The sequence below is a fragment of the Monodon monoceros genome, unplaced genomic scaffold, assembly GCF_005190385.1.
Source record: "Monodon monoceros isolate NGI ecotype Baffin Bay Population unplaced genomic scaffold, NGI_Narwhal_1 Super_Scaffold_14, whole genome shotgun sequence".
NCBI lineage: Eukaryota > Metazoa > Chordata > Mammalia > Artiodactyla > Monodontidae > Monodon > Monodon monoceros.
The window spans coordinates 61,603,849-61,616,067 of record NW_021703770.1 but is presented as its reverse complement, the minus strand read 5'-3'; the positions used below and the strand labels follow the sequence as shown (position 1 = coordinate 61,616,067).

Below are 12,219 nucleotides of genomic sequence, written 5' to 3'. Positions count from 1 at the left end.
TAAGATGAAGAGTGACTGAGGATACTAGTTTTTTTTTTTTGCGGTACGCGGGCCTCTCACTGTTGCGGCCTCTCCCGCTGTGGAGCACAGGCTCCGGACGCGCAGGCTCAGCGGCCATGGCTCACGGGCCCAGCCGCTCCGCGGCATGTGGGATCTTCCCGGACCGGGGCACGAACCTGTGTCCCCTGCATCGGCAGGCGGACTCTCAACCACTGCGCCACCAGGGAAGCCCTATTTTTTTTTAAATTATTTTTTATTTTTCATCTTTATTGGAGTATTATTGCTTTACAATGTTGTTAGTTTCTGCTGTATAACAAAGTGAATCAGCTATATGCATACATATATCCCCATATCCCCTCCCTCTTGCATCTCCCTCCCTCCCTCCCTATCCCACCCTTCTAGGTGGTCACAAACCACCGAGCTGATCTCCCTGTGCTATGCGGCTGCTTCCCACTAGCTATCTGTTTCACATTTGGTAGTGTATATATGTCCGTGCCACTCTCTCACTTTGTCCCAGCTTCCCCTTCCCCCCACTGTGTCCTCGAGTCCATTCTCTACTTCTGCATCTTTATTCCTGTCCTGCCCCTAGGTCTGTCAGAACCATTTTAAGGATACTACTTTTTAGATGGAAGGTTCTGGATCGCTGGGGCAGCAATGTTCTGTTCTTGGCTTCTCTGCCCCTTGCATGTTCCTCCCTGTCAGTAGATGAGCTGGACTTGAGTTTCTGCCTTTCAGCTCAATTGACCCAAAGTACAGGTCAAACTCATTCTCAGTATTTTCCATTCTTGATGTGGGAGTAACAAGGAGTGGGGGAGACAGCACACAGAGCTGGCTTGTTAAGAGGTAAGAAAGCATTCTAAAAAGCAGGCTGCAGATTACCTGCTGACCAAAGAGAACAGGTACCTCCGTGCCCACGCAAGTGCTCGGTCCCCACCAGCTTCGCCCTGTGCCCACCTGGCTGACCAGCTCGGGTATCCCCAGAGCTCTGTCGATCTCCTCCAGGCCATCAAAGTTCCGCAAGGCCAAGTACAGCTGGTCCAGGAGAGCGCCTTCGTCACTTGGAGACTCCGCTGCAGGGTGTGGACACAGCAAGTCATCTGGAGAGTTGCCAAACGGCTGCCTGTAGAGACAAACTTCATCTCAGGCCCGTGGAAAAGCTAGTTGATTAGAGAACATTTTTTTGTTTCCCTTAAAGACAAAAGTAGTAAAATACTATACCAGCCAGACACAACCACCCACCCTAAATGATAGACTTTATCCAGTGCCTAACGGAGATAAGCCGGACACACACCTAGGCGTCGGATGTTGTGAGCTTTGTTTTTATTGCCCCCCGCTCTAAAGCTGGCAACGCTGAGGCCTGGAGAGCTTGTCAGACCCTGTGGTGGAGATCACACAGGCAGACGCTGCAAAGCCGGGATTCAACACCGACCTAGGTGACCACTACGTTCCCACATATCCACGCTGACTCTTCAAGAGTATATGTGTTTACTTTGTACTGAAGTAGTCAAAGGAGTTTCCTGAATTTTAGCGAAAAAGGCCAGTTGATTGCAGTCTCATTCGCATGAGGCTCTGAAGACCCATCTGAGGGACACTATGAGCATAAAAGCTCCATTTCCATTAAGTTTGTCGAATCGGCTGCTGTCAGACTGCACGCGGCTGGACTGATGGGACGTTTCTCTGTCACGCATAAGTGGGACTTGTAACATTTATTAAAATCCTCAAGGGGCGTGCTCGTTAGACTTCCTGAGTTACTCAAGGAAAGTAGACCAGGAACATGCAAATTATGTTTGTTATTATATAAAGGTGACTGGTGATAAAACTGTAACACTGCACTCCAAATTCTATGGTATATAAAACTCCTATAATTTAAATTAACTGACAAACTTGGGGAGTTTTAAAAAAGAGCTTCTGAGTTACTGTAATAGCAAAAGGGGAAATGATACTCTAATTTGTACTCTTAAAGTTACTATATGTTTCGGAGAAGATAAAGTTTACAGGTTAAGTTCCCTCATTCTTAAGCAATGATAGATTCACCTAGGGATGAACGACCTGTCTAACCGGTTTCATATGCTTTGTGCCAGTCTGGCCCAGAATCCTGAAATGCTGAGGATTAAAGCCAAAAGTCAGTTTCAAACAGTTCTAACCCAGTGCACTGGAAACACTCTATCCTCTCCATTTAGCCCATGTCACTTGTGAAGAAAATCACCCACTTAAGTGTGCCCTCGACGACCCTGCTCGCCGGCGGTCCGCGGCTCCGAGCCCACGTCCCACGGCCTGCGAGGCACTGTGAGGGGTACCACCTTGAGCCCAGCGTGTGTGCTGCGCTGCCCACCCCGCTCCACCCAAGCGTTCCCGTCGCCAGGACGCTCGCCAGCGCTGGCAGAGGCCCGTGCTCCTGGCCGGGGCTCTCTCTGTACCTGCCTCTTCTCCCACCATGGCCTCGGTTCCCGGGAAGACATCAGCCACTGGAATGGTTCCCCCATTGCCCTTCGTGCTTCCACGCTCTCCCAGAGTCAACTTTTTAAACACAGCTGTGACCAGAACACTGCACACTCAGGGAGTGGGAGGAAAGAGCAGACACAGAAAAGCGGCAACAAGGAGGAGGACAGCCACAGATCTGCGTGTCAGGGAAGCAGAGAGAGGAGGGGATTCCCCGAAGAGCAATGACCCACTTTAGATGCGGTCAATTTCATGAACAAAGGAGCTCAAGTCAGCCAAGAGTGGATGCTGTCTATTTACCAAATTCTCTTACGCCTGAGACCTCATTCCCCGAAGATGCTAGTTAATATTCTCTTCCTCTAGCTTTATTTCACAATTTTCGACTTCTGTTTCTTCAGAAGCTTTTATTCCCACATGACCACAACCCCCATCCCAGATCTCTCTGCTGATGACCGGCTAATGTGAAATCGACTCCCTTTTAACCCAAGCAAGGCTGCACGGGCTCCACGGCAAGGCAAGACTGCCCAGTTTGCAACTGCCTGAAACCCAGCGTCAGAAGGAAGAGGACACTCCGTCTGGTACTCTGGAAGACAGCTCCACCCCCGGGAAGACACATCCAAAGGCTTAAAGAAAAAGAACTACCGATGCTCATTTGCATCTAAACGATTTCCCACATAATAAAATAGCCCATTTGCTTTTTCTTTTTTAAATTAAAAACGTTAAACCAATGCTTGACCCAGATTCCCACTTTGGTCAAGGCCCTCTTCAGCTCGAGCTGGGACCTTCAAGACACTTTCCGGCTTACAGCCTCTCTCTGATTCTCCCTATACGATGCTGTCAGGTTCCTTCTCCTGTTACTGAGCTGACTCGCAATGTTTAAGGCCCTGGGACAGGGTGCTGGTGGTGGTGGAATTCAAGGACACACACACTTCGGTAAAGCCTAACCTTTCCCAACGTAATGCCCACGACTTCCCTGTGGGTCCCAGCCACCCTGGGCAACTGGCCTTTTTCCAGAGGATGCCGCATACCCACCATGATGCCAAGACTTCCCGTTCCACATTTCCCACCCTCTTCTCCAACTGCAATTCTACCTTCCCATCCGGGCTCGGCATTTCTCCTTCACAGACACTCTGGAGCACTCCCACTCTCCTCTCAACTCTAGTACCACTCACTGCACTATGCTGGCTTGATGTTGGCATTTATTTAGAAACCTCAACCCTAGACTGTGCCCAGTGAGGCCATCTTCAATCTCTTTGTTGGACCAGTACTTGAACTGCATAGGTTCAGCAAGCAAGTGAAAATAAAAGCTTCTTGATCTAGCCCGGTTATCATACCTTTTTATGCTCAGAAAAATACACTGCGTTGTGGCTTAGTATTACAAATTTGGGCATACCACGGGTTACACCACTTCCCTTAGAAACACCATAATACACTTGGCTTAGAGCAAAAATATTGACCCAGACTTCCAATCCCAACTTTATAAATGGCTGCCAACATAATGAAGAAATTATTTGCCTACATTTTGGGCAATTACAAATATAGTTACAATCTAGACGGTGGCTGACAAAAATTATAGTATTAAGTCAAGGATAAAATTCAGAGGAATAAAGGGAAGAGCACACAGAGGCCCCAAGTTGGCAAAATGGTAAGTAACGAACTAGCAGAAGGTAGTTAATCCATCATCAATAAAAACCTTATTTCTTGAAATCTACACTTTCATTTATTTATAGACTAGCAGGACATTAAAGATGGTAATAAGAAGGGGAGTAAGATCTATTCTGAGCTCTTGTTTGAGAAATCATACCATACTATCACTGTTCATGTGTGTTTTCAAAATTCTGCAAGAAAGTAGCAGCTACTACATGATGAGAAAGAATCAACCAAAGAACCTTTACTCTTAGACACATTACAAACAAGAGAAAACCAAATTACTCAGAGATTTTGAACTTAATGTGAAAGGAAGTCTTTCATGAAAGGCAGCTACTGTTCACTTTTATAAATCCAATAGAAATCATCAAAAAATCATCCATAAATTTGGGGCTATATTTTAAACAACTCTTTTACATACCAAATGAATAAAGGAAGAAAAACCACAATGAAACTACAGAAGATGGAAATTCAGCTATAAATAAATGAGTATGTGAACACATTAGAGATTAAAGGGCTAAACTACTGTCTTTCTGAAATGTGTATATAAACTAATGCTGGGTTCATAAAACAGTTAAAAACCTATTCCTAAATAGGTAGGCAGTAAAAATATAAAATATTAATGGTGATACTTATAAAGGGGATTTAAAAAAGGCACTGCTTTTATTTCAAAAGAGAGACGTGGTTAGAACCTTTGTTATCCATCATTTCTGGATTCCTATGACAATAAGACTACCATAAAGTTGGTTATAAATTTCTTCCAAACTGAATTATTTAAAATAAAAGAAGAGGGGTAAGTGGCTGGTAAAACGGAAATAAATAACTTTAAAAGTGGTGGAAATGTTTTGCTTTGTCCACAGCGCTCTTCTACAAAGAAAACTGACAGCAACAAGAGAACAGGGCAGGGCAAGTCACAGAAACGCCCCCAGCAAACTGAACCAGCCGACTCTGTAGCTGGCCTCAGTGTGTACTCGGAATTCTTCCATTTTATTATTATTTCGTTTTTGGCTGCGCTGAGTGGCTTGCGGGATGCCAGTCCCCAACCAGGGATGGAGCCCGCAGCCCCTGCAGTGGAAGCGCGGAGCCCCAGCTGCTGGACAGCCGGGGAGGTCCTCATTTTTGCTTTAACAGAACCCTTCCTCTGCTTGGGCAACAGTGAAAATCCTAACGTTGGGCCCAGTTTTCCCTAGAAACTAATCTTTTTTTTTTTTTTTGCGGTGTGTGGGCCTCTCACCGTTGTGGCCTCTTCCATCGTGGTGCACAGGCTCCGGACGCGCAGGCTCAGCGGCCATGGCTCACGGGCCCAGCCGCTCTGCGGCATGTGGGATCCTCCCGGACCAGGGCACGAACCCGTGTCCCCTGCATCGGCAGGCGGACTGTCAACCACTGCGCCACCAGGGAAGCCCCTAGAAACTAATCTTAGACATTTCATCCAAAACCAGCTCTCAGGTACTGGATTTAATTATTCGACTACCTTTTTACTATGTGCAGGTTTCCATGGAAATGGGTGTGTCTTTTTAACATATCCAATAAAGATATTTAGAAAACGCGAAATACTCACTGACACCACGAAATCAGACTCAAGGAGCTGGAAGGACCCCGAGAAAGTACCACCTCCAAGAATGATCACGGTGGTTATTTACACGATGCTCTATCCCCAAGAGGACAGAGTGGTGGAGGCCACACACCGTCCTTGGCAGCTAGTCCAGTTAAGAGCCACACTGACTGACTGCGGTTCTTGTCTGTTCTTCCACACAGAGTGCGTCGGAGGAGCAGCGGTGCTGGCATCACCTGGGGCTTGTTAGGCACGCAGAATCCTGGGCTCCACCCAGACCTGCCTTTCAATGAGATCCCAAAGGTGGTTCACAGGCACAGGGGGGTTGGAAGACACTAGTTTCTCCCGCTAGGCGAATGGAATACAGTTGGCGAGCACCCTCTCTTCCTTATCTCCCTAAAACAGTTATTAAGCAATTGCCCTAATCATCTTTTCTTTCAGTGAAATAACTAGTTCCCAACTTTTTCGCACACGTCCAATACTGCTGGGCTCATATTCATCTTCTGCTATTTTGATTTTTTAAAACTTCATTGAATCCTCTGAATCCTTTACCACTCTCTTAAGATAATACAAAGGGGTGACTGAGCAGAGCCCAGTGACAGGATGCTTCCCACATTAACTATGTACTTCAATCCATCTCTGAAGGGATCCCCCTCTAAAGATGAAGACTGTTCTATCTCCAGTTGGCGTTGCTATTAGGAGAGCTGCACATCCCACACCGGTGCAACAGTCTGCCAGCTAAATTAAAAAAAACTGCTGGTACCAGGAAAGATTCAGCACATTCTCTGCACTGGAAACCTTTGTACCAAAGAGAGTTATGACTATCTCCAGACTCTGGCTGGTGATGTTCATACTGTGAGAGGAGACTTCGATGCGAATCTGAATTATCCAGAACAGAAAGTTGTAACTGTTGGGCAGTTCAACATTGGTTTGATCCATGGACATGAAGTTATTCCACGGGGAGATGTGGCCAGCTTAGCCCTGCTGCAGAGGCAGTTTGATGTGGATATCCTTATTTCAGGACACACACATAAATTTGAAGCATTTGAGCATGAAAATAAATTCTACATTAATCCAGATTCTGCCACTGGAGCATATAAGGCCTTGGAAATGAACATTATTCCTTCATTTGTGTTGATGGATATCCAGGCTTCTACAGTTGTCGCTTACGTGTATCAGCTAATTGGAGACGACGTGAAAGTAGAACAAATCGAATACAGCAAATCTTAAAGTGAGGCGTGTCCTGATGATTTTTCTGTTGGGCTTTTTTTCTTCTTCATTCCCCTGTTCAACTCAAGTAATTAAACATTTAAGAGCCACAAAATTGTATCACTTTTATAATATTTTGCAGTAAAATATAATCTCGTCTTCTGTTAATACAATGTTCTAAGCTTCTTGTAAACTATAAGATTATATTTAGTTTAAGTATATGATTTCTATGAAAAAATGTCCACCACACAGTAAATGGGCACATGTTAAGAAAGATTTATCCTTCTAAGTATCTTCATAGTTGATATTTGGAACTTTATTACCAAAGTAGTGCATGAGGAGAAAGAATCTAGATTTTCTTGTATACGTTCTTCGAGCTTCCCCAGTAATAAAGTTACTTTTCATTTATAAAAAAAAAAAAAAAAGATATAGAAAGGAAAATGGGCACCGCACCACAGTTCTGAGCTATGCAAAAGCATTTTATCCCAGGGTAATAAGAGTCACTATGAAATCTGTATTTTTTGTTTTTTTAAACAAGAAGCTCTGGAAATATTCTACCCTTATAAAATTTGAGAAACCCTGCTTTCATCATTTGTGAATTTGATAAAAGTATTTCATAATTTTAGACTAGAATAATCCCCAATGGACAAAACGATCAGTCTGGAAGGTCTTCACTGAGCCTCCAACCCGAACTTTCTACATGTGAGCCTCAAGGCAGAATTCCTCCAGTTTGTTTTCTAACATGGTTACTGACCAGAAAACATCGCCTCCATCATTTAAGTGCCCACACTGACTCCTGCTTAGGCTCCTAACTATCTCTCTGCCTCGGGGCTCTTTGCCCACCCAACTGGCCAAGCAGCACCATCACATAGGCCTCAAGGTCGCCTGTGCAACGTCTGCTTCCAGTGCTTTGCTTAAAAACCATGGGATTATGCATATAACACGACTGTGATACTGTCTTTGCAGGGAATAATGGAACAAGAACCATCTTTGAGCGAAAACTTGAGCAACACCTAAGTTTTATCCTTGAGAGCTGGGGCACTGGGCCACAGCCAAGTGAAAGAGCTGAGTGGAGAGTGCTGGACTGCACTGAGGAGAGTGGTGAGCGGAGACCCTCACCTCCAGCAGAGACCAATGCAAATTCCCTTGCATGAAAAGTGTCTTCAACTTTAACCCCCGGCTGGATCATTGACAAAGATCAACTAGGAACTCCCAATGAAAGATTACCAAAATACTCAGGGCAACAGGCCACCACGAGCAAGAGTCAATCACTGGATTTAGAACCACAAGAAATCCAGATATTGGAATTATCGAATCAAGAAATTTAGAAAGTAATGATGAATGTGATGTTTAATGATACAAAGATGAAATCACAAAAATAAGCAAACAGTAAGAGACTATGAAAAATAACCAGGCAAACAGAACTTTTAGAAATGAAAAATATAATTGGTTTAAACATAGCTAAAGAGATAATTAACGAAATGAAATATGGATATGGATAAATTATCCCAAATGTAGCACAGAGAGACAGGGAGATGGAAAATACATGGGTTAAGAAATGAGGGTAGAAGTTTTAAAAAATCGGACGTAGAAAGAGACGGTTAACGTATGTCTTGCCAGAATCCCAGAAAGAAAGAACAGAGGAAATGGCGGAGGGGCAGTATATAAAGAGATAATGGCCGCAGTTCCAGAGCTGATGAATCCACAGATAAAATAAGCACAACATACACCAAATACCAAGCAGTATAAATACGTAAATCCACACCTAGACACACTATAGTAAGACTACGGTATAGCAATTCTAAAAGTATTTCAAAAGCAATTAGAAAAGATTATCTACAAAGAAACAAAAATGATTAGACTAATCATCAGAATCAAAAAAATTCAATCAAACTTGATCATATACCATTTCCTTTTTCCAAAAACTTCTTCAACGGCTTAATGAAAAAAGGCTGAGGGACTTCCCTGGTGGTCCAGTGGTCAAGACTCCGTGCTCCCCATGCAGGGGGCACGGGTTCCATCCCTGGTCAGGGAACTAGATCCCGCATGCTGCAACTCAGAGTTCACACACTGCAGCTAAAAAGATCCTGCGTGCCTCAGTGAAGATCTTGCATGAGGCAACAAAGATCCTGTGTGCTTCAGCTAAGACCCTGCACAGCCAAGTAAATAAACAAATATTTAAAAAAAAGAAAGAAAGAAAGAAAGAAAAAGGGCTGAAGAAGAGTTTGGTATTTAAGAGTCTCTATAAATCTATTCCATTACTAATCTACTTTTTCAGCCAAATCTTCTTTTTTGGCTGTGCCCTGTGGCATGCGGGATCTTAGTTCCCTGACCAGGGATCGAACCCATGCCCCTTGCATTGGAAGCACGGAGTCTTTTTTTTTTTTTTTTTTTTTTTTTAATATATCAGTATAGTTTATTTCTTTTATAAGAGGGAGGAAAAAAGTCAATAGCTGTGAATTGAATTCTTGAAGAAGAATCTGTGCAAAAATGACTGTCATCATCTCAACTGCGAGCTATGGGAACACTTTGAAAAAAAATCTTTGGTTTAGTTTTCTTTCCTATTAAGCATTAAAAATTAGTAAGATTAAATGTTTATTAAATCATGAAAATTTAAGGTAAATACAATATATTTTCTTAAGCTGGAAAAGGAGGATTTGTGACTTTACTTGATACAAAATGAATGTATGCAACAGTGTTTTTAAAATACAGCAAATTTAAGATCCCAATAATTTTTTGAATGATTTTGGAAAGTATACACAGGTCAAAATATTTTCTTATCTGAATATATTTAAAAGGCTACTTTTTATGAAAATTTAAACATTCAGGCATTTATTTCACTGACACATTTTTGAATTATAGCACTTTGAATGCAACAGATGAAATGTGCATTTTTGCTCCATCATTTGCTAGTTTTCCTCCGGAAGCAGGGAGTCTTAACCACTGGACCACCAGGGAAGTCCCTGGCCAAATCTTCTGATACTTTTATTTATTTTTTTAAAGTGGTAAAATATATGTAACATAAAACTAGACTATTCTCTGTTACCCTAAACATACTGTGTTGCTTCTGTGACCTCCAGGACTCTGATTATTCTGCTTCTGCCAGATGGACTGGCTTCCTGCCATCTCTGCCTCCTGACATGATACCTTTACTCAAGACTCTGAAGCTTTTTTCCCCAATCACCCCAATTGGATGATCCCTTGAAATATGTTTTGTTTCTCTTAGGGCATTTATAGTACATACTAGCTCATATTACAGTTATTAATTAGTCTACATATTTTATTTTCCAACTAAATTATAACTTCTTTAAAGGCATGTGCTAGGTCAAACTGATTTTTGGATCCCCCGCCTCCGGCCCCCCGAACCCCTGTACTCCCAGTCCACTAAATGATATAGTTTGAATACATGAAAACTGGTCAGGCACCAACTGTTCAAAAGGACCAGACTAACTTCTGGCCTAGGTCTGAGATAACTCACGGCACTCATGAACTCTACTCTCCGGGACCTCCTGAGCGCTCAAGACTCACCTGTTCTGGCTGGCAAACGGTGCCTGTTCTATCGGCAGGATGCTCTCAGGCCAGGGGGCGGTCTGATTTGGAGGCGCTTGTTGTTGGCTATACTGAGGTCCCCCTATGTTCATCTCTAATTCAGATGGCCCTGAAATGGGAGAAGGAAACAATTCTAAAATCTTACAACTTGTAATAAGGGAAGTTATCCGTTTTGGTTATAGAACAGAAAGAGAAATATACAGTTTACAGAAAAAGACAGAAGCAATAATAATTAGGTGAAAATAATAAGAGAATTTTTGTTCTGAAATAGAAAAAAAGGCAAGAAGTACCAAGGCTAATCACCCACTTTTTTTTTTTTTTTTTTGCGGTACGTGAGCCTCTCACTGTTGTGGCCTCTCCCATTGTGGAGCACAGGCCCCGGATGCGCAGGCTCAGCGGCCATGGCTCACGGGCCCAGCCGCTCTGCGGCATGTGGGATCCTCCCAGACCGGGGCACGAACCCGCGTCCCCTGCATCGGCAGGCGGACTCTCAACCACTGGGCCACCAGGGGAGCCCTAATCACCCACTTTAAAGACTCTCTAGATCAGCATTTCCAAGCCCCTTGGACTTAGGAGTCTTTATATTCTTAAAGTACAGCTTTTGTGTGTGTGGGTTATATCTCACTGATATTTACTATATTGGAAATTAAAACCGGAAAAAGAAAAAATGATCATTAATTCATTTAAAAGTCATCATAATAAATCCACTATGTTAACATAAACAAGATTTTTTTCTTCCAGTCGTATTGAGATATAATTGACATACAGCACTGCAGAAGTTTAAGGTGTACAGCACGATGATTTGACTTACATACATCATGAAATAATTATCACAGCAAGTTTGGTGAACATCCATTATTTCAAACAGATACAAAACTTTTTTTCCTTGTGATGAGAACTCTCAAGATCTGCTCTCTTAACAGCTTTCATATATAACACACAGCAGTGTTAGTTACATTGACCTTGTTGTAACGTTATGTCCCTGGAACTTATAACTGGGAGTCTGTGCCTTTGGACCGCCTGCATCCAATTTCCCCTCTGCCCACCTCCCCTCTGGTAACCACAAATCTGATTTCTTTTTCTATGACGTTGTTTGTTTGCAACATAAACAAGATTGTTTTAGCCAACTCTATTGTACGTCCATGACAGAATGAGAGTGAAGAAGGTACATAATATCTTAGTATTATTATGAAAATGGTTTTGGCCTGGCAGACGCCCTAAAAGGGCATCGAGGTCCTGGACATACTTTTGAGAAGTGCTGGTCTGAGTAAAGGAGGAGCAGAAAGGTGGCCCAGACAACTTGGATGTGCTCTTTCTTAGAAGTTCTCTGTAGAGGATTAAAGCTAATGCATGATATGAGCGCTTTAATGATTTTATTATCACTATCTGTAAACCTGTTTTCCATTACAACAGATACTTTTCTGTTGAGTTCACGGCTTTTTCGAGCTTATTAAAAATCAGAGAAATTCAGCTACACAGTGAAGCTCACAGAGCCATATTTCAAGCTCAAAAGCCAGGTGCCACTCAGAGAAGAAACACTGAGGATAAATGAAATTTCTGGATATAATTTATTTATTATGATTTTTTAAATGAACGAATTAGCATTTTAAAAATTTCCCAGTTTATTTTTGAATGGAAATCTGGCCATTCTTAGTATTTTCATGTAAGCCTCAAATTATGTGAATTTATGTTTGGGAATCACACATTATTGATCTGAAGTACATTCTCTGTAGAAAGGCAACGTGAATGTCATCTCAGAAACAATAAGCCAAAATGCGCTGAGCAATTAAACCACCAGAAAAGAAAACTGATGCCGGGGT

At 42.8% G+C, this 12,219-nt stretch overlaps 2 protein-coding genes across 14 annotated transcripts in view; one reads left to right on the top strand and one right to left on the bottom strand.

Moving 5' to 3' along the window:
- NCOA2 (nuclear receptor coactivator 2) overlaps positions 1–12,219 on the bottom strand; it is a 272,180-nt gene that overhangs the window by 17,784 nt on the left and 242,177 nt on the right. For 12 of the 13 annotated variants that reach the window (XR_003793512.1, XM_029222591.1, XM_029222582.1 and 9 more), the window contains 2 exons: positions 10,379–10,508; positions 955–1,120 (listed from right to left, as the gene is read on the bottom strand). Coding sequence is in view for 12 of the 13 variants with exons in the window: in XM_029222591.1 (XP_029078424.1) it covers positions 955–1,120; positions 10,379–10,508 (296 nt within the window). In the remaining variant the exon portion in view is untranslated. Of the gene's footprint in view, positions 1–615; positions 1,121–10,378; positions 10,509–12,219 lie in introns of all 13 variants that reach the window. The other variant, XM_029222595.1, reaches the window with a different exon arrangement.
- On the top strand, positions 2,041–8,142 carry LOC114895649 (vacuolar protein sorting-associated protein 29-like). The gene is given in 5 exon segments (XM_029223216.1): positions 2,041–2,122; positions 2,181–2,286; positions 5,845–5,944; positions 6,325–6,387; positions 6,389–8,142. Coding segments are annotated over 5 exon segments (834 nt in total). The 3' UTR covers positions 6,872–8,142.